At 40.6% G+C, this 23482-nt stretch overlaps 1 protein-coding gene across 7 annotated transcripts in view; it reads right to left on the bottom strand.

Annotated features, from left to right (window-relative positions):
• LOC309668512 (uncharacterized protein) overlaps positions 1 to 23482 on the bottom strand; it is a gene marked incomplete at its 5' end in the record, with an annotated part of 77871 nt that overhangs the window by 31238 nt on the left and 23151 nt on the right. For 2 of the 7 annotated variants that reach the window (XM_082478429.1, XM_082478432.1), the window contains one exon: positions 17890 to 17967. In XM_082478429.1, coding sequence (XP_082334555.1) covers positions 17890 to 17967 — 78 coding nt within the window. Of the gene's footprint in view, positions 1 to 641; positions 9792 to 13725; positions 17360 to 17889; positions 17968 to 23482 lie in introns of those variants that run through there. The other 5 variants (XM_082478428.1, XM_082478430.1, XM_082478431.1 and 2 more) reach the window with 5 other exon arrangements.

Raw genomic sequence — 23482 nt, 5'->3', positions numbered from 1 at the left:
AACAAGTCCTGGCCCAGTTGAGAGATCACGGCAAGCAGGGATTCAGGATCTCTGGAGCCTCAGGCCCCTGGGGCCAGGACAAGCCAAGGGCTGCCGCCAAGCCGGGGTTTTGTAGGCAGCTGTTTCCTCCTCCCTGCCTCCTGGTCCCGAAGAGCCTGTGCTCTGTAATTCATCGCTACATCTTAGGCCCAGTTTCCAGCCATTGTCAATCGAGTGGGAGACCTTCCAAGTTTCTGTGTCAATGGAGATCAAATGTTCTAAACCCCAGCTCCCCCGAAGCGTTCCAGGGCCAGCCTAGCTTGGATTTTCAGCAGCAGAGCTGCCCTCCCTGGGTGCAAGCAGACGAGGCCGGGAAGCCCTCTAGTGGCCATGGCCGATGTGGCAATAGTCTTTGAGGGCCCAGGGACTCTGTGCCCAGGCTAGTCAGCTCTCCTGGAAGACGCAGGAAGGAAGCACAGTCATAAAATGTTTAGAGCCTACCTCCTCCCTCTCCATCGCCCTCAAATCCCCCTGGGCACCAAGTCCTATCAGCCTGCCCTTCCCAACAGCTCTCCCGTGCCTCCAGCCTAGCTGTGGCCTCATCACCCAGGCTGTTATGCGGCAGTAGTCTCTTCCCTGGATTCCCTGCCTCCGTCGCTGAGCCACTTACTGAGGAGCAGTTCCTCCAGGTGTCCTGTCCCTCAAACACGGAGAAGTGGCGAAAAGATGGAGAATCACACGTCCTCCGGGTATAAAGCTCCAACATCTCAGCCCTCCATAATCTGGCCTCGACTTTCCTTTCTAGGCTTAAGCTACAGCATAATGTCCAGGTGGAGGATTAGAATCAGACTATCTGGGTTAGAGCCCCAAGGCTACAACTTATTAGCTTTGTAACTGTATGGAAGGTTCTAAATTCTTTGTTTCTTTACGAAGCTGTTGAGGAGATATTTAAGTGAGACAGCCCATGTATCAGATTTAGCCTAGCGCTCGGCACATAGTGAGTGTTCAGTTATCACTCACCTGTTAACAAGCCAACTGGTTCATTCACGGGTCCTGCACATGCCTTGCACTTTTTAACTCTGCACTTTGGCTCTTGACATTTGATTTGTCTGGAATGTCCTCTCCCTCCTTTCTAATACCAAGACTCCACTGTTCTCCCAAACCCAGCTCAAATCTCCTCACCTGCTTAGGTACGGATATAATAATCTTGGACCTGTCAACCTCACACAATATGTATTGTAAGAGGAAACTTATATACTTTGCGACAGTTCACCATATAAATAAATATACATATGGATGTTTAATAGATAAGTATGATATTTTTATTGTCTGTACAACCATTTTGAAAAGTTAAATAAATCCTTGTAATGCATACTCTTGTGTTACTGGAATCAGTTATTTAAAATTCTTTTACATTTTACTTGTCTCCTTAAGCAGAGTATAAATGCCATGAGGATAAGACCTCTGTTTTATACTTATATTCTCCATAGACCATTTCTAACAAAATACCTTCACTATATTAGCTACTTAGTAAACACTGCTTTCATTTAATTAATAAGTGATGGCATCTTTAATAAGAATATTAATGTGTGTTCTTATATCTTGAGGCAATTTTCCGTTCATCATCTCATGATGATTGTCTAACTTCTACAACATCCCTGAAAGAAAAGCAAAGCTTAGGCCTATTTCATAAGGAATTCCTTGTTTGGCCACAAAATCCTGCAAGCAAGTTTTGTTATTTATATTTAAGTTACAGCACAATAACACAGTCTCCAAATGGAAAGATATCTGGGTCCAGAAGGGCAGGGGGTAAATTTTTTAAAGTATGCTTATGCCGTGTTTATTCACAACTAAAATGCTGGTACAGCCACTTTAGAAAACAGTTTGGCGGTTTCTTATAAAGTTAAACAAACAATAAGCATATGAACCAACAAACCCAGCCTAGGTTTTTACCCTAGAAAAATGCAAAATGCACACTAACACTCATACAAAAACCTGTGCCCTAATGTTTATAGTCTATAAAGACAAAGAAGAGATCAGTGTTTGCCAGGAATTAGGGGTGAGGGTAGGGTCTGACTAAGGTGCAGCATAAGAGAATTTACGGGGAGGGGTGATGGAAATATCCTGATTGTGGTAGTGGTTGTACAAATCTATGCATGTGTGATAACTGATAGAACCATATACCAAAACATGTGAAATTTACTGTACATAAATATAAAGTAAAACAACATTTTTTTAAAAACCTCAGAAGCAAACATATAGTTTGATCTCAGCAAGTACAGGAAAAAGTGAATGGTGTCATTGATTAATTCAATATAAAGATACTGATCACCTATTATGTATAAGGCACTGAGTGGGCTAGGCAGAAAGGAAACCAGAAACAGGTGATAAAGCAGTTTTAAGAGCTTTGAAATCTGCTAGAGCTCAGACTGAACCCCTGGGCTATCTCTTATGAAATGTGTGTTCTTAGGGATGTTGCTTAATGTCTTCGAGCTTTAGTTTATGAGGATAATAAAACAGAGAGTAGAGACATAGTAAGAGGCTGAAAATGATTATTATTATTATCATAGCATTGCTAGTACTAAAGCTGGTGATGCCGAGAATAACAACAGCTCTACCTTCAAAGTATATCCAGAATCTGACCAGTTTTGACATGTCTTTGTCACCATCTGGTCCAGGCCACTGTCACCTCCTGCAACAGCTTACTGCTCCCACCCTACAGTCTATTCTCTACCCAGCAGTCAGAACAATCTCTTGAAAATGTAAGTCAGTTATGTCACCCATCTGCTCAAAACCCTGTTGTGACTCCCCATTTCACTCAGAGTAAAAGCCAAAGTCCTCCCTATTCCTACAAGACCCTGCTCGCTCTGGCTCTATCTGCCTCGCTTATATTATCTTCTACTGCTTTCCCCCTCACTCACTTGGCTTCTTCCACATAGACCTGTTGCTTTGACTTGAATGCACCGGGCATTTGTTTACAGCCCTTGCACTTGCTCTTCCCTCTCTGTCCAGGACATTTTCCATATGCCTGCATTGATCACTCCCTTACCTCCTTTGTGACTTTTCTCGAACATCACCTTCTCAAAAAGAAAAGAAAAAGAAAAAAGAAAGCTTATCCTAACCACTGTATTTAAAATTTCAAACTGCCGCACTTCCCCCGGTGCTGACAATCCCCTTTATCTTGCCCAACTTTTCTTCTTACCACCTTCTACATAACAAAACCAAACAAACAAACACTGGCAGATGGTTATCTCATCGATTGCTGTGGGAGTGTAACCTGGTACAACCACTTTGGAAATCTTTTAAAGATTTAAAGAGTATCTACTAAAGCTAAAAATACCCTGTGCTACTCCTGGATATAAATCCCAACAGAAAGGAGGGCTTCTATCTACCAGAAGACACACATTAAGAACGTTAATAGCAACTTTATTCAGAATATCTCCAAACTAGAAACAACCCAAATATCTATCTACAGTACAATGGGTAAATAAATTGTGATGTTTTCAAATAATGGAATAATCCACAGTAATAAAAAAAATGAATTACTGATACCGTTTCCAACATGAACGAATTGCAGGCCTAATATTGAGCAGGAGAAGTCAGAAACAAAAGAGAACATTTTATATGATTTAATTCGTTTGAAGTTCAAGAAAGGCAAGGACTTTAATGATAGAGGTCAAATAGAGCTACTTATTTCCCCAATGGGGAGGTAACCTAATCTCTCTGCAAATAATAATAAAAATATTCATCTTGGAGGGCTGGGCTAGTTGCAGATAACATATATCTAACAGCTAGCGCCCATTCCTGGCACAGAGTATTGACTAAATAACTGATAGTTTGTATTCATGTTATGTTCTCAATTCATGTTAGTTTGATAATTATTAAGCAAAGGATAGTTTTATGATACTCAGCACAAAAGTTCCAACTGCATGTAACATTAGTTTTCTCCAAGTAGAAATTCCCATTTTCTTCCTAATAGAATCCATATTTTTGTTCAGGGAAACCATATGTTCAGCCCAGAAAGATGAAGCATGACTAAGCCGAACATGGAACTCCCATGACCGTTTGCCAGACACCCACTTTCCCAATTCCCTCTTCTCCTAGAGGTGCCCACGTGCCCAGTTTTGGCCAATGAGACCTAAAGAGGAATTCTGATGGGAAACTGTTCAGAAAGATTTTTCTTCCTTGCTAAAAGGAGAAAGGCACACACCCTCTCTCACTGTCCCCTGTTTTCTGCCTTTGGATGAAGGATTCATGGAGCTGTGACAACCATATTTTGACCATGAGAATCACAGAGACAAGGACCCAGAGTCCCAAAATAGCAGAATTATAAGGTCACCTATCTTCAGATGTTTTATTCTAAGAGTTAATTAAGCATCTTGATTATTTAAGCCGCCGTTAGTTGAGTATTCTGTTACTTCCAGCTGAAATCATTCCTGACTATTCCCTTATAAAGGGTACAAAAGAGAGTCCTTACACTGATTATTAAGGCATCTTCCCACGCTCTCTTTAATTTTCCCAATGTCTGAGCACAACCCACCCCCTTCATGGTCCTTCCATGAGCCTCCTTCTTGCTAGTTTACCAAAATATCAATACCTTCATTTTCTAAGTCAAACACCTTTCAATGGTATATGATCACCATAATGAGGTCAGTAACTTTCCTCAGCCCTTGAGGCTAGGAAATAAAGACTTAGGAAAATTCTACTCAATTGCTGACTCTTGTCGGAGGTTAGCCAACTGTAAACATAACTAACCTGCATTTGCCGACAAACACCCTGGTGCACCAACCTTGTAAAATTTAAGTCTGCTGTGAATAGAAGGCTCATCCAAAAAGGGCTCCTTCCTGGTTGGCAAGGCAGATTGACCTTGAAGTTAATGACATCTAGGCCCCTCATGTGCTCAGGCCCCTTTCTAGGCCCTGTTTGGGATCCAAGCAATGTGTTCACATGATCACATGCTTTTGTAAAATGTGAAAGTTATTTTAGCCACAGTCATTTAGGACCTCAGTCTCTTTCCTCTCCAACTTACCCTCTGTTACACTCGCTATTCTGTAGGTTGGTGTTAGAGAGACCACGGGCTGCTTTGGATTCAGCTAAGGCGAAGCTGAGTTGAAGACACATAGGGTTTATGTTAAGAAGGTTATATTTATGGGGTTCACTTTCACATCTAGTTAAGTTATCGCTAGCTATTCTGGTGCAGGGATGGCTTCAGGCAATATTCCCACTGCCTACTTTGGCAATGCCAGAGGCCATACTGGGACACGCATGTGATCTATTCACCAGGCATTGGAAGTATGTGGGTATTGAAGGAGAAACGAGTTTTCAAAAGTGTGAAGCAGAAGCTAGTCTGAGAAAGTTCTGCCAATCTTCAGATATGTACAGTTATAAGCAGAGTATTTGATTCTCACAGATGCCTAGGCAAAAGTTCTGTCCTGCCATGAATATACCTGATAAGCAATGTATGCAATTATAAACCCACAATATATTTTTTCTTTTTTGGTGTAAATCTTATAAAATAGAAGTTATCAGAATTCCCGGGTTTGTAGGGTACAAACCAGTGCGAATCCCATGGTGACCATGTCTATTTGTTTGGTTACATATTTTATACATCCAACATATTGGATCATATCACATCCTGAAGAGAATCAGCAGTTTTAGACAAAAAGAGATGAAAAATTATCCATCGATGGAGCATAAGAACTTAAAGAGACAACCCAGAGACAAAATCACTATACATATTTATAAACAAATTGATGTATGTAATATAAAAATAATGTGATTATATAATCAAGTAGCATAATGCAATGTAGAAGTGTTTTAACACATTTTAATTATTCCTGTGAATGCCTTAATTTCAGATAATTTTCTATATTTATTCAGAATTCTTGAATCATATCAAAATTCAAAAGAAATTCTAGAAGTATGTGTATAAGGTAATTTATTCACAAAAGCATCATGTAATTTTTCTGGATTTTTTTGTTTCTGGTATCAGTCAGCATTTTAAAATTTGTAATTTGTTGTAAATTTTGTTCTCATTCTAAGTAAATATTTGCTTTTCGTATCCAATTTTGTATTCCTAATTTTGCATTCTCTTTCTTAAAGAGTGCCCCTCAAATTGTGAAATCTTCTACACAACCCAGAGCTGTCTCTGAAGGTCAGGCAATGGTTGCAATCAATAGAGATCGCATTTTAAATTTGGATGTATGTTAATAAATTACCTTCCAAAATTTTGCATTAGTGTTTACTTCCACTAACAGTTTGTGAAAGTTTTTTCACATCATTACTAAGTTTTACCGTACTTTTTAATATTTATTAACCTATTAGGTGAAAAGTAGCAGCCCACTCTGCTTTTAATTTTTATGTTTAATAAATTAATGAATTACGACTGAAAAAAGATTGCAGATATCATTTACCAGTTTGTCTGAGTACTTTGGAAGTTCTTTCAACTTCAGACTTTGAAAGGGCAAGAATATTACGTGAGTGGAATTAAAGCTGCTGTATAGAATGCCCTACTTAAAGTGAATGTAACTTGATATTAAATAGAACACTTCTCACCTCAATTTCTCCAGAGGGACTGATGTTATAGCTCTCAGGTACCAAGGTATATATGCCACAGACTGCCACAAGAAGACTCTTAAAAGAAATCTGAGGTTTGATTTAAAAATTCAGGATATTTATGCAGGGGCTTCTTTTGCATTTCAAAAGTATAAAAGGTTTTGGGAGAATGGGAAGCAAGAGGAAAGATTCTAGAGAGAAGGATTTCTTCGGAGAAATTTGTCCTAAGAACCTCAAAACCTCTCATCCCCTGAGGAAATAAAGGAGGTCAAGCCTTGGAGGTGTTCACCATGGCCACTTTGAGAGTCTGGCAGGTGTTGTCTGAAGTTTGGGAGACACAGTGAGCTGAGGGCTAGCTTCTGCCCCAGGAAACAAGAAGGGTAGGAGAGAAAGTGTGTTGGGGATGATGGCGTCAAGGCAACTAGCCACTTTGTCTGGGAAATTACTTCAACCTCCTCCAGCAGTAGTACAAGTGTTTTCCCAGTGCAGAGTCCCCAGGATCAAGAGTCTGCCATCCTGAGGCTGTGTTAGGAACCCCCTAAAGGACCACCACCTAGAAAGGGCAATGGGACCTCAGCAGTGTGTGGGTGGGTCCTCAGAGAAGAGGGTGGGCAGCCAGCTGAAAAAGGGGCATCAACAAACACATCTCCAGAGAATCCGAAAGTGCCCTCAAGAGAATGTCAGCTTTAAACATGAGCCTAACTCAGCACAAAGCCAAGGAACGGCAGACACAGCAGAAGTAAGATCCTTTCCTGCTCCCATCTTCCCTTTCTCTGTGTTCCAACCCTAGGAGTATGCCTAATGAGGAAGGAGAAGAAAGAAAAGAGAAATAAAGGGGAAAGGTGGGCTGCCAGCCAAATGTGGGCCAGGGAAAGCAAGATTTGACATTAAATAGAATTCAGGGTTTTAATTATTCCCAGAGCTGTGTGTTCTAATGTGTCTTAGGCCGTGTTTGTGACTTAAAATGACCACAGGACTGACAGTCTGTTACCTATGGGTGAATCGTGTTTATCCAGGACAGGAAAAGAGTGCCACACAAAATAAACGTCATCAGTAAAAACAAAAGTAGAGCTGCATTTTATCACATCCACAAGTCAGATCTGTTTTAACACCTTTGTTATACTAACCTAAGAATAAGCAGATAGAAAGCTACAAATAACCTAAAACTATAATTATGGTATTGATTGGATATTATTTTCTAATCCTTTTTTCTAAATCCTTTATTAAAATCCATATTCAGAAGTAGCCAAATTCATGTCTCTGTCTTGCCCTTAATCTGAATCATTCATTCATTCAACAAATATTTATTCAGCTTCCCAAATGCTACTTTGGTCCTGCCACCCGCCTACTCAAGAATATTCTGTGACTCCCCATGGCTTACAGCAGTGATTTTCCAAGGGAAGAACACTCCTCTGGGGAGGAATATCAGTAAGGCAGGGCTTCAATCCACCCTCACCTCGCTCTCTTTTCAGACATTCAGAGACTTGCCTTTGGAGAGGGGGTGTGACCTTCCCTCCCCCTCCAGCCCACCCTCCTCGCCACCCTAAAAGCCACTGTGATGTATCCCAGGACTCATTTAATTTGCTCTCAGCAGAGCCCCTATTCTCTGTCCACAGAAATCACTTGGATAAAAAGCAGATAGAATTATATTTCATTTGGATTCAACTTACATTTTCTTTTTCTATTATTATTAAGCCGGGAATACAATATTCTCTGTTGGCAGTAGCCCAGCGATAATCGTTTTAGCTGAGATCACTTCTCTAATGCCATGTCCTGGGGAAGGAAAGATTATGGGGCTTTCATGACAGTTTATCTCTAGAGATTCCCCGGTCTTGGGGGGCTTTCGGGGGGTCAATCGGTTTGGGTGGAAGAGGGAGGGTTGGGACAGTAGGTATAAATGTCTGACGTACACCCAGCCGGTAGGGTATCTTTGTTGTTCACACACTTAAATGAATATTTAAATATTCTAAGACAATATGCCTCTCTACTCTCCCCTGTGGTCTCCAGTACACCCTATTGGAGACGGTATGAAGATGAATTTTTTTGAATTCAGTATGATTATCCTGTTGCAGCTTCTTGTAGATCACATTGGGAATGCCAAAAATAACTGATGATGGGAAACACATTCAAAATACAAGTATTGGGGAATAAGATTAACACTTGTATAACTATGTTTTTTTTTTTTTAAATTACTTCTTTACTCTCAGTGTTTAAGCTCAATGCAACAATTATTTACTATACACTAAACATTGGGGATTTAAGAAATCAACAAGAAAAAGACTGGTGGGGGGCTTCCCTGGTGGCGCAGTGGTTAAGAATCCCCTTGCCAATGCAGGGGACACGGGTTCGAGCCCTGGTCCAGGAAGATCCCACATGTTGCGGAGCAACTAAGCCTGTGTACCACACTACTGAGCCTGTGCTCTAGAGCCCGTGAGCCACAACTACTGAAGCCTGGGCGCCTAGAGCCCATGCTCTGCAACAAGAGAAGCCATCGCGATGAGAAGCCGGCGCACCGCAACAAAGAGTAGCCCCTGCTCTCCACAATTAGAGAAAGCCCGCATGCAGCAACGAAGACCCAACACAGCCAACAATAAATAAATAAATAAATAAAATAAATTACATGTAGGGGGCAGCAGGAGTTGGCCGGACCATAATCTTTGGCAGCCTCCTCAAAGCCACCCAGTAACATGATGATGATGATAGCGAAAAAAAGTGTGAAATCTAATGAAAAGAGTGAAAATGCTATTTTTATTCATGTAAAACCCGTAATCTCAAAACACATGCTTATTATGAAAATACAGCTTCAAGACAAGATTTGACCCCTTCTTCCTGTCAGATTTTTTAGGTTGCCACAAGAGAAGTTTATGGTCTATTGGAGTGAGAGACTGATGTGTGCACAATTAAATAAATTACTAGAGGGTAAATGCTATAATTGGGTATTGTGTTTTCCTAATGAACCCTTCCCAGGGTGAGCCAAGAGTGTTCATTTTCTTCTGGTAAATAGCAATCTGGTCCCAAGAGATAATCCTTACCCAAACATCCAATCAGCCAGCATCAATGTCTTGATAATTCCAGGAGGTGTCCTCCTATGGTTTGACTTCCTGTAGGAGGCTGTGAAGAAAGTTCTCCATGCACCCCTGAACCTGTTGCACTTTTTACTAAGTGCCTTCCCAGAAGGTCCTGCCTAAAGCCATCAAAGTCTGCCGTGTATGGAAAGGTGTCTGGAGATCACTGAAGACTGCTGGACTTTCTTCTACCTAGGACAAAAGAAAGAACTGGTCTTATAAACATATGTTCTGCAGGGTCGGTTGGTTTTTCCATCAATTATTACTTTTGGAGCATTTTCTGTACGCCAGCATGCTGCTGTACACTGGACACACTATGATAAACAAGATGGATGTCACTTACTCTCTGAGTTCCTCACAAGATGAATTGCCTTGGCATTTTAAGTTTTCATTTTCCTCCTTTACCAGGAAGACTAACCTAAGCTTTCTCCTCTAGGAGCTGCCACAAAAAAAAAAAAAAAAAAAAGTGTTATTCACACACTTGCAGACAATTGCCCATTTACACACATTTCAGTACATAAGAAAGAACACACTTTCCCCACATGATTCTCTATCACAGCACCCTCTTTACTGCCTTCCTAATACCTATAATCTGAGGATATTTCATTAATTCATCAGTTCCCTTGTTCGTGACCCTACCCTCTCACTAGTACATAAAATCCATGAAAGCAAAGACCACTTTGTCTTACTCCCAGCTGAATCTTCAGTTCCTAATCAGCCCCTTGCACACTGTAGGTGCTCAATAATAGTTGTTGAATTAATAAATACATGGAAGGAAGGAGATAGAAGAAAAATAGAAAGAGAAAGTGACATAAAAGGTTATGCCAGACCTAAACAAAGATGAGGCATCTGATTTCCTGAGGACTTCACGCATCCTTGAATACATTCCATTTATAAGGGGATCATGAGGCTGGGGTGGCACCTTGGCCGTGTCTAGAGATTCACAAGCAACTCTCCCAAACATCCTCTCAGGGTAAACAGTGAAATACTTTGGGCCTTGCAGACCTTGAGCCACACAGGTGAAACAGGTTATTATTATTCCTTGATGTCACTGAGTAGAGGAGAGAAAGGGCACAAACTCCCCGGCTCTGGGCAGCCAGCTTCATCTGGTGGTTCAGATGTGCCCTTGGAGGTAGGACACAAGCAAGGCTGCAGAGGTCCAACAATGTTTTCGTTTAACCAAGGCAAAGATGCTAATGAAAATATTTCTTGTTTTTATGACAAACTTTAAATACATTTTTTTTCTAATATCCTTAAATGTGATTTTCTAATTAGAGTTCACACAGGCTGGCAACAAATCTGTTAAACTGACTAAACAATGAAGTGTGTAGACATGAGGTCATTGCAAGGAAACGGGCGTGATCACAGAGGTGTGATCCTTCAGAACCACAACCTAGATCTGGGTTAAGAATTTTAGGTACTTGAAGTCACTTGTTTATTCCCATTTCATGCCTTTATTAAACATTTATTGAGCACATACTATGCCTCCGGTGGATTAATTTATTCCCTGACAAACATGGAGGACAAAACCAAAGCACACTGGTTGGGGAGGGATCCTGTAGTGGCCACTGCTGGATATGCCTGGATGTTTAGTAGAGTTATTCTGTGATGCTGTGTCTTGGGGGCACAGAATGCGTCACTTTTGCACCTGGAGAGAAGTGTTTCCCAGCCCACCTCCCTGTGAGTTTAAAGTGCTTTTTGGGTGCTACTGTGAGGATACAAAGATGTCATTTTTAAGAAAAATCTTACATCGAAAGATACAGTGGGTCTTGCTGACTTCTATTAGCAGTCATTTATATGAAAATGCTGGTGAGGTCACTTCTTGGCTAATCCAGAGCAAAAGCAAACACCGGTATGCAACCCAAATTGTAGCCACACTGTGTGTAAGAGAATCACAGGGCCAGGCTGCCATTTATTTCTAGGTATCTCACATTGATTTTTTTTTTTTGAGATATATAAGCATTTGGTTAGATTGGCCCACCTAACCTAGCCATATTTTTTTTTAATTAAAGTATAGATTTACAATGTTGTGTTAATTTCTGCTGTACAGAAAAGCAATTCAGTTATACATATATATACATTTTGTAAAATATTCTTTTCCATTATGATTTATCACAGGATATTGAATATAGTTCTCTGTGCTATATAGCAGGACTTGTTATTTATCCATTCTGTATAAAATAGTTTGCATCTGCTCATCCCAAACTCCCACTCCATCCCTCCCCCACCCTCTCCCCCTTGGCAACCACAAGTCTGTTCTCTAGGTCTGTCTCACACTTACTTTTGATGCTAGTGCCAGAATTCACATTTCTCTGAGTTTCTGGTTTACCAGCAGGTCCCATGGGCAAGAGTCATTTGTGGATCACACTTGAGACTTAATGGTCCCGGCAGCCTTGCTTGTCAAGCAGCAGCAACACAGCTGTCCTGTCCCCCAGCTCACCCACCTGAATCCTGCTGCTGGGTAGCCACTGTGGATCACTCTCAGGCATTGGCTGATCGGCTGCTTTCTTATGATCCTGCCCGGCCATTAGATGTGGAATGCAGCTCACATATGCCACGAACCTGTGAGAACCCCAAAGTCCTTGACATACAGGGCACCCTGGTATTATTTCCATATAGTCTCTAAGAAGACTTTATAGATTCTCTCTCTCAGCTGGAATAATCTTTCTCACCCTAAAAATAATATTTCTCACCCTAAATTCAGAGCACTTCAGCTGCACCATTCATGACTTACTTTATTGTTGTATCTCCCCTGCTAATCTTTGCAGTCAGGAAGGTATGTACGGTGAGTAGAATAATGACCCCCCAAAGATGACAATCCCAGTCCCAACCCCTGCAATCTATGAATATGATAGGCTACATGGAAAGGGAGAATTAAAGTTGCACATGGAACTAAGGTAGCTAATCAGCTGTAGAGATGGGGAGATTATCTGGATCACCTAGATGGGCCCAATGTAATCACAAGGATCCACATAAATGAAAGAGGGAGGCAGGACAGTCAGAGACAGAGAAGGTGTGATAATAAAAGCAGGGTTGAAGTGCTGCAATTGCTTTTCATTGAAGCTGGAAGGGGAGCCGTAAGCCAAGGAACACAGGCAGCCTCCAAAAGTTGGACACAGCAAGGAAACTGGTTCTCCACTAGAGCCTTCAGAAGGAACACAGCTCTGCTGTACCTTGGTTTTTTTCCCGGTGAGACTCATTTTGAATTTCTGACCTACAGAACTGTAAGATAATAAATGTATGTTGCTTTAAGCCACTAAGTTTGTGGCAATTTGTTACAACAGCAACAGGAAGCGAATACATTATGTCTGATTCACCTTTCTTTCTGTAAGTGCCTAACACTAATACTCTCTAATATTCAATAAGAATGTGTCGAATGATTGAATACGAAAGAAATATTGTTTATACTTACAGTTGATTTATTTATTGTGGTAAAATATACGTAATGTATTATTTATCATTTTAACAATTTGTAAGTATACAGTTGGGTGGAGTTAAATTCACTCACAATGTTGTATAACCATCCACTATCTACACCCAAGAGTTTTTAATCATCCCCCCTCCAAAAACTTCTCTCTACTCATTAAACAATAACTAACTTCTCCTTTCTGCCTAACCTATTAGAGGTTATTAGTAACCTCCAATAATACTTTCTGTCTCTGTGAATTTGCCCATTCTAAGTACCTCATAAGTGGAATCATACAATAGATGTCCTTCTGTGTCTGGCTTATTTCATTAATCATAATGTTTTCAAGTTTCATCCATGTTGTAGTATATATCAAATTTCAATTCTTTTTATGGCTGAGCAATATTCCATTTTATGTATATACCATATGTGTTTAGCCATTCATCTGTTGATGGACACTTGGGTAGTTCTCACCTTTTGCCTACTGTCAATAACACTCTTATGAACATTGTTGTACAAATATCTGTTCAAGTCCCTGCTTTAAATTCTTTGGGGTATTTTACCTAGGACTGAAATTGCTGGGTCATATGATAGTTCTATGTTCATCCTTTTAAGAAACTGCCAAAGTGTTTGCCACAGCAGCTGCATCATTTTTACATTTGTACCAGTAGTGCATGAGGTTTCCAATTTCTCCAATTTATTTTCCTTTTCTTTCTTTTCTTTTTAAATAAAATTATAGCTATCCAAGTAGTTGTGAAGTGGTATCTCACTGGGGTTTTGATTTGCATTTCTCTGATGTCTAATGATGTTGAGCATTTTTTCATGGGCTTATTGGCCATTTGTGTATCTTCTTTGGAGAAATGTCTATTCAAATATTTTTGCTCATTTTTTGAATTGAGTTATTTATTTGTTGTTGAGATTTTGGTGTTCTTTATATATTCTAGATATTAATCTCATCAGATAAATGATTTGCAAATATTTTACTCCCATTCAGTAGGTTGCATTTTTGCTTTCTTGATAGTATCTTTTGGTGCACAAATGTCCATGAAGCTGATAAAGTCCAATTTATCTTTTTTTTCCTTTTGTTGCCTGTGCTCTTACAGTTGATTTCAACCTGAACGACACATAGATTTTCAGTGTCTTACAAAAAGCATCCTAGGGTTCTTGATCTGGTTTTCTACTCAGTGTCTATCATCACATAAAGGATTGTCCAAATACCAGAATTTGTGTGTGGTTAAGTGTTCTTTTACATGTAAAAAATCTCTGACTAAGCAGCTTTATTCACAATTATCCAAAGCTGTAAACAACCCAAATGTCCATCAGTAGTAGAATGGACAAACTGTGGAACATTGATACAGCAGAATAAGGCACAGCAGTAGGAAAAAAAAGAAAGAAAGAAAAATGCAGTCCCACTGCAGATATGAACATGAACGATCTCACTGACATATTGATGAGGAAGAGGCCAGACACTAAAGCACACATACTATGTGGCTCCATTTATTATGCAGTTAGAGAACAGACAAAACTAATCTATGGTGATGGAAGTCAGATTCATGGTTACCTGGAGGAGGGTATTAACTGGGAAGAGGGAGGGCTGAAGAAGACAAGAAAACCTTCTGGGATGTTGGAAAAAGATCTATGTCTTGATCTAGGCAGTGGCTACATCGGGTGTGAGTGTGTATAATTCATCAACTTTATACAAGATTCGTGCACTTTACTGTTTGTATGTTATACCTCAATTTAAAAAATTCAATCTCTGGCTAATAGTGAGGTTCACAGGGTTCATGTTAGTACATGATCTTGGTGGTGTTTCCCATCAGGACATGGTCTGAATTAACTCTCAGAAATGCTCTGCCTTCCTTAGGAAGCTTAAAAACAATAGCTGATAGAGTATCAGCAGCAAATAGAAGCTCCTTAAGACTGTCACAGAGTCTTAGAAATGTGCTTATGGTAGGAAGTGTTACGTTGAAGATAGAAGGGCAATAAATCACTAGCTTCTAGATTCCTGTTATATTCCTAAAATAAAAAGAGGTTGCCTGGAAAAAATCAGCACACAACCAAGTAGGATGCTTTGAATGCTGTAGTTTTGGGAAACTATGCCCTTGATTGTTGCTTGAAGATGTTGCTGAGACACTTTAGATACCAAGAAGCAGGATTGAAAAGGATGATGTAGAATTTTTAGAAAATACAAGTGGAAGTTCAAGCATGCATCACGTTAACGCGGACTCAGGGGTGAAGTTGAGAAGGCAGGAAGTGAGAGCACTTGACTGCAATTTGTTCACTGACTATTCCTTTCAGCAAAGTATCTGAAGATGTGGATACGGCCTTATAATACATGACGTTTGAAGAAATTAGATTTAAAAAATCATTTAGATGTGTACTCAGATGGCTAGAAATATCAATCATCAGTCCATGTCAACAGAGCAGGGACATAGTGAGCCATGACTACAAGGGTGAAGTGTGACAGGCAGGTGGGACGAGCAGGCAGCCCTGGACAGGACCATCACACCTTAGAAGATTAGGCTTTCATTGAAAATTAGGTCAATAATGTGGCCCACCAAAACCAAGATGAAATACATACAGTAAGAATGGAGGTCTGAGGTTGCATATTTGGTCCAATTCATCTTGTCCTGAGACAAGATGGAAAATAAATCACTAAATAAAAGCGCAATGAAAAAAGAACTATGACTTTCTAAGTGAAAACCTTACCTCAACAGTGTGTGTTATTTCAAAAGTTTTCAAGACACAAGGATGTGAGATAGAGCTCATACTTCCCATCAACAGAAATACAACAAAGATGTATGCTTTTCAAGGGCTAAAAGGAATCCTCTATGTGCATATTATTGTCTATATCATGTTTTGCCCTCTGAATATTTAGAAGAGATATTTAAAGATGGGTTAATTTTTAAAGGAATTAGGAATTCAACTTTTAATAAGCAAGCACTGTGTGATAGGTGTGGAAACCCTGAGGCACTTTGACATGATTTGAATATGATACGAATTTCAGAAAAGCTCCCCCATCCCATCTCTTTAAAAGACTATTAAAGAATTAGGAATTAACCTTATTTTGGAAAGAAAATTACAGGAGTTCCTTCATATATATCTCAAGCATACAATTTCCAGGGTTAGCAACTGATTAGGTGCTAACATGATCAATAGGGGTCAAAATAGCATTTAAATGAGCTTAAATGCTATTAAGACATTCCAAGACATTGTCTAATTTGAGATTGAACCAGCAGCAAAAGTCATAGCGTCTATCGCAAAAGATCTTTAAAACAGGACAAATCCCCTCCTGTCCCTGAAAGTTTAGGCATTATCTATATTTTGGTGCCAAGGACTCAATGATTTTAAGTACCTCGTACACAAGAGCTTTTCTTCGAAATGCTCAACCAACCAACAGATGGCAGAATTAGCTATGTTGTTCTTCTATAGTTTAATACAAATCTATACATGAAGGAGAATAGATATTTCTTAAAGATGAGTGTGTATTTCCCTAGGATTCAGGATATCTTATAAATTTACATGCATATACTCTGGCTCCTTCCCATCTCAAAGTACATTTCTGAGCCTCTTTCCCCAAAACCTACAAAAAGAAAGGACCTCGCCTTTGGCTAGTACCTTGGGCCGACAGCACACGGTTCAAGAAAGGATAAGGCTCATGAACAAGGATATGAAATAGACCTTTGGACTCTTTCTTCATAGAAATCTCATTAAAACAGGGCAGTCCTTCCAATAAGTAGTTTAGAATCAGCATAAACTGCCACCAGCCTTCCTGTCTCAGTATAACTGCTGAACTTTCACCATTTCCCAAAGAGGTCCTGGGATGGATCAGGCCTGACCTCAAGCCAGATCAGACTTCTCCTGACCTCTGTTCCCTGGGCCCAAATTGTGGTTCCAAAAAGAACTCCAGCCCACACCTTCTTCTTGTATCCTTGATCACCTCCTCGGTCCGTGTGAGAGACTCAGACTTTTGCTTTTCAGTCTATTCTAAAGGGAATACAGCTCAACCCGGGGTTAGATCACACACATAAAAGCAAGGAAATGAAGGTCCCGATCAACATGTGTATGTGATTCATCTTCCTCTTCCTGCAGGATCATAGGATCAAATACCAGTATAAGTCATCTCTGAAATGCCAGGAATCTCATGACCCCTTCTCTACTAGCAAAAAGTAATAGCTGATACTTATTAAGCATTTACTATGTGCCAGACACTGTTCTAAATACTGTACCTGCATTTATTCATTTATTCATCAAACAGATTTTTATGAGTGACCGCTATTTGCCAGGCACAGTCCTGAGCACTGGGGATATAGTAGTAAATAAACAAAATACTCGTCTTCATAGATGGTATAGTCTAGCGGGAGGACAAAAACAATAAACAAAAATAAATAAAGTATATAGTATATTAGAAAGTTCTAGGGCCCATAGAGAAAATAATGCAGGTAGGAGGGATAGGGAGTACCAGTGTAGGATGAAGGGCAATTGCTATTTTAAATAGGGTGATCAGGGACCCTACTGGAAAGGTGGCATCGAGCAGAGAAAAGTGTTAATGCAGAAGTCCTGGGGCAGGAGTTTGCCCGGCAGGTTCAAGGAGAGCAAGGATGCTCGTGTGGCTGGAGCAGAGTGAACAAGGGGGAGAGTCATGGGAGATGAGGCAGAGGAGGAATTGGCAGGGTGGTTGGGAAGATTATGAAAGGACCTTTAAGGGATCTGACCTCTACTCCGAGTGAAAAGGAAAGCCATGGAGTGTCTTGATCTAATTTATGTTTTCACAGAGTCATTGGGTCTACTATGTTGAGAAGAGCCTGCAGCAGAGAGTTAAGGGTATAAGCATGGAGACCATGCAGGGGGCATTACAACAATTCATGTGAGAGACTGTCTTACCTTGAGTTCCTTGGAAACAAATTTGAGATGAAGAATTGCATGCAGAAGGCTTTCGGGGTTCGTGCTTGGGAAATACACCTGTAAAGACACAAAGAAGGCAGATTAGGGCAGAGGGAGAAGCCAGCCTGCAAGATGGTGGCAACTGAGGCTTCAGCCACTCCTAGGGGAAGCTCTTGGAGCTGGGATGGCCCTTCAGAGTTGTCCAAATCACATGAATTTCCTGTGCCTGCTGTAACATAGTACTACAAACACAGTGACTTAAGACAAGACAAATTTATTATCTCACAGCCTGCCACCCTTCTGGAGGCTCTAGGGGAGAATCCAATTCCAGCAATCCCATCACTCCTACCTCTATTCCCGTTATCACAGCTCCTTCACTGACTGACTTCTGCCCCCTCTTTCATTTATAGGGACCCCTGTGATTACACTGGGTCCACCTGAATGATCAGGGTAATCTCCCCATCTGAAGGTCAGTTGATTAGCGACCCGACTTCCCCCTTGCCACGTAACACTAATGTATTCACAGTTCTGCCCCTTGGAAGAGTGTGTAAGTTTTGAGTGAAGCAGGTTGTGCTTTCAACAACCAATAACCAGTGGGTGGAGGATGGGCACACTAAAGAGGACATCTGGGAAGAACGGGCACCAAGTAATCACTGCAGAGATGAAGGTGGCCACGACCAGGTGATAGCAGTGAACGTGCTACAAAGCAATGGGATTCTGGTGATATTTTGAAGTTAAATCCAATAGAATTTGCTGATGCAAGAATAGGAGTCAGGAATGCTCCACGACTGGGGGACTGAACAATGGGAAGCTAGGACAGCCTGTAGACAGGGAGCACTGAGTCAGTCCTCCCTCACGGAATCCTCATAATTAAGCAAAGTGGCAAGTACTTTTATTAGATGCATAATGCAGCTGAGGAAACTGAGGCACAGAGATGTCAAGTGACAAAGCCAGGATTTGAACTCAGCCAGTCCCACTCAAACACTCCATGTTTTATCATTTTAAGAAGGAATAATGGTAATGCATATATGTGGAACCTAGAAAATGGTACAGATGAACCGGTTTGCAGAGCAGAAATTGAGACACAGAAGTAGAGAACAAACGTATGGACACCAAGGGGGGAAAAGCGGCAGGGGGTGGTGGTGGTGGTGGTGTGATGAATTGGGAGATTGGGATTGACATGTATGCACTGATGTGTATAAAATGGATGACTAATAAGAAAAAATAAATTAATTAAAACAAACAAAAAAAAAGAAGGAATAATGGGACCCCTTTTCTAAAATATTTGTTTAGGGACCCAGAAATTGAACTTATATCATCTTACAGAATCTCGATCTCTCACCCTGGGCTTAGAACAGTGACTGGCACATAGTAGAATGCTCAAAACTATTTGTGGACTGACTGTGTGAAGATCCAATAGCATTTATAGAACACCTGTATGCAGGCTCTTTAATATCATATCCTTGCCCCAGACTCTTTGATGCCTCCCACCTCTGTATTCATAAGGCCCAAACTCTTAGTTCCAAATCCATGATGTGGCCCAATGCTCATCTCTCACTGAGTCTCAGCCCCTTCCATGCTATTTCATACATCAGCTCCTTTACCGTTCTTGCTCTTCTTCAGGTGCTACAGAGATGTGTTAGCCATGCTCTTCCCAGACCTGCTGGTTTCCCACCTTCCCCTGAACCCACTGTGCTGGTTCTGCTTCCTTGCCATTGGGTAGGACACACTCCACACCTGGTACGCTTCTTTTTTTCCCCAACCTAGCTGAATATTCCTGACCTTCAAAGCTTAAATGGATACTCTATTCCTGAAGTTTTCTGTATAAGTTAGGATTTCGTTCAACTGCTTGTAACAGAAACTTGACTACATTGCTTTAACCATATAAGGGTTTATTTTTTTCTCACACCTCAAGAAGTCCAGGACTGCTACAGCTGCTTAAAGAAACCATCAAGGACCAGGCTGCTTCTAACTTCCTTGTCTGCCATCCTTAGCACTTGGCTTTAGTCCTCATGGTTGTAGGATAGCTGTTCCACTCCAGGTATTGTATCTGGGTCCCAGGGAAAAAGAAAGGGCAAGGACAAGGGAAAAAGGTCAAAGGTGCATGTCAACTGAATCTGTCCCTTTGTATCAGGAAAATAATAGCTTTCCAGGAAGCCCCACCCAGCAGACTTCCTCTGTCATCTCGTTGGCCAGAACTTGATTGCACGGCCACCTCTTACTGGGCACATTGTTATCCTAAACAAGACTGGCATTTGGTTAGAAAGGAAGAGGAAGAGCCTGAAGATAACATAGACAATCAGCAGCGTCTGCCATACATTCAGAGCCTGCTCTAGCCTGCCTGAACTTTACCCTTCTCTGAACAACTATTTATTATTGTAATTTGTGTGCAACTGAAGGGTAAAGTCTTTGTCTATATCTCCCTAATTGAGTGCTGAGCATATGAGAAGTGTTCCATTGACTGTTATCGCAAATGTAGAGGCAATGTGGCATAATGGTTACTAGCCAGGTGGCCTGGGTTTGAATCCCAGCTCTACCATTTACTATTTATTAGTTCTGCAACCTCGCTTAAGTTGCTTAACCTCTCTGATCTTCACTTCCCTCAGGTCAGGCTGCCCAGATTTGGCTACTAACTTTCTCCCACTTATTAACTGTGTGCCCTTGGACAAATCACTGAATCTGACTAATTTTGCCTGTGGTGTTGCCATTACATTACTGCAAGAACAAAATAAAATTCTAAATTGTTTATTTTAAAACTTGGCTACATACTAAGTTGGTTCTGTGTAAGAAAATGTCCCTCAATTAGAATAATAGAGAAAACTAGGTTAAAATCACTGATATCTACTTGTAGAATGAAAGCACAAAATGTGGGAAATATTTTTGTGAAGTGTTTTTAATCCTTTTAGGTAAAATTTGCATAATTAGCATCAACATACTGTAATAAATTAAATGAGACTAATTAAATGACAAAAGTTATAGTTCAAAATAGTAGTGTGTCAGAACCATACATGTCTTTGAATATAAGAAGTAATTGCTGATTCCCAAAATAGACTGCATATTGAGAAACATAAGTTTTTTATCCCTTGCTTTGAAAATAAAAGAATGCTATGAATTTAGCAAGTAAGTCTTGAAAACATTCAGAAGAAATAATCTCAAAATTTTAAATTCAGTAAAATGTATTTGAACTATCATAGAAATTCAAGAAGTGTTTACCAAGCATCTACTACTATTTGTGTAACATATATATGATAGCCCATTCACTCCTAACTCTCCTATAAGATGTATACATAACACACACACTTCCAAGAAACCAGAGGCTAAATATCCTAGCCAATAGGATGTAGTGGGGTTTGAACCCCAGTGTTCTAACTTTAAATTTGTGGTTTGTTACATTTCAGAACAATCTCCTGTATTATAAACGCAAAGTCAGAACAGTCTGAATTAATGTCCATTTCCCATGTTCTCTACCTAAAATCCTCCTCTTAAATAACATGACATATTGTTGCAAACAAAAACAGATGACCTGGAGAGAAGATCAGAACACTTCGATCTCATCCTCCGCTTGTTGCTAACCCTGTGAGAAGTTCTGGAGGCCGACATGTACATGGCTTGGAAACTTGGGCTTTGTACTCCGCTAGTAGGCTGGGCAGAGCCAGGTCAAGTGGCCCAGAGCCTAGAAATAAAACTGGTCCCACAGCCTATTTGACCCTCCTAGTCTAGGCACCACCCGAGCCTCAGCCCCTTCATCCCAGCACTGGGTGGTAGGGCAAAACCAAGCCATGACAATCAGGACTGAGGGCCAAGAAGAAGAAAGCCGTGAGCCTGCGTGGGTACCAATGGCCGGAACAGAGCCGTTCTGGGCAGCCAGCCCCAGCCCTCAGATGAACTCAGCCCTGCCCTTCTGACTTACCCAGACAGAGGGGAAAGACGGAGAGGGAAGAAACAACAGAGAATGATATGAAGCAGCCACAGTGCCTCCTTCTTCCTTCCCCCTCCGGAGGAAAACCATCCCCAAAGACGGAAGTCTTACTTAAGCTCCACCTCCCATGCCCTGAGCCTTAGAAAGCGTGGCTCAAGAATATCTCTGCAAGTTGGACAGGAACGTGACCAATCTATAGAAACATCCCTCCTCCTGGGACTGACCTCAGATGGATGAGGGGAACACCAGGAGCTTCTTTACCCTACCAGCAACATATATTGTTTCATATTTTTGACTAAAAATTTTAGAATTTAATAACCTTATACAGCATAAAATAATAAAGGTTGGGGGGTTTGTGAAGAGCCTTGGAAATTCCCACCCCCCTTCTGGGGATGTGCCACATTGTCTCCTAATTTTACCCTCACAAGCATACATAATCCGTGTTCCTGAATGAATTTATAATGCAAAACCTTCAAAGGGTGGAGTGTAAAAGTTCCACCTACTTCATTTATACAAAAGGGGAAGATTATTTCCAGTAAGGGATTTTGAAGATATGCATACTAAGAGGGCAGTGCCATTATATGTATGTGAAACAGAAAGTCTCCCAGTATTTAAGAAATGATGCAGTGGACCAGAGCTGGTTTTAATTATGTAGGAGTGATTGGTTACAGTAAAACTCAAACTGGTAAATTGCCTCAGAGTTAAAGTAAAGAATTCATAAGATTTTAGAGTGGGCAGAGACCAAATTGATCATCTTATTCAGTGGTGCCCTACATTTGATTTAATCCAGTCAAACAAATATTTAGCGAACATCTATTATGTGCCAGGAACTTCAGTCCAAAAATTCTTTTTTAATGTTACAAAATGTCACAGTCTCCCACATGACAGTAATTCTAGACTTTAGGAAAGAAAAGTACCTAGTGGGATAAAATTATCTACAAATATAATAAAACTGTAAATACTACATTTTAATCATTACAAAGGACCTCCAGTCAGTAGCCAGCTGACAAAGGAGGTGAGCATGCAGGTAAATCCTCCAGCCTCGATTAGACCTCCAGGTAACTGCAGCCCTGGTAGACATCAGGTCTGCCTCATAAGACATGACATGTGCCAGAACCCTCTAGGTAAGTCACTCCCAGTTCGCGACCTATGGAAACTGAGATAATAAATGCTCGTTGTTTTGAGCCACTAAATTATGGGTTTGCAGCACAAACAGCTGATACACTCATTGGATACGATAGGTATGTTACCTTATACAGGGCTTGGTAGGAGTTACAGTATGCTAGAATAGTCGGCCAATCTCCCCTGGTGAGTAGGTTAATTCCATGGAAATTAGTTAATGCTCCCTAGTTTTTTACAGGGTTAGAGGTGGTGATGCCTATAAACACATGTCTTCTTAATGAATTTTGGATGTGTGATTTCTGGGGGTGAGGGGGGAAATAGGTACTCTCACCAAGCGTTATCCCAGACCCCAGGCAAAAGAGGCAAATTGGCATCAAGTTATACAATTGACTTTTAGATTTTTCCTGATATTTTGGTGAAATAAGTTTATAAATGTAGAAGCCGGTTCTTTCATTAATCATTTCAAAAGCCATCTAATGCATTGGGACTAATACCTGGTACAGTTTACAAAATAATTATAATAGTCATGGGCTCCGCCCTCTCCTTCACTCA

The sequence above is a fragment of the Balaenoptera physalus genome, assembly GCF_965194825.1.
Source record: "Balaenoptera physalus genome assembly, chromosome: 1".
Classification (NCBI taxonomy): Eukaryota; Metazoa; Chordata; class Mammalia; order Artiodactyla; family Balaenopteridae; genus Balaenoptera; species Balaenoptera physalus.
Note: the sequence above shows the minus strand (reverse complement) of the source record. Positions and strands in the feature narration are given on the sequence as shown.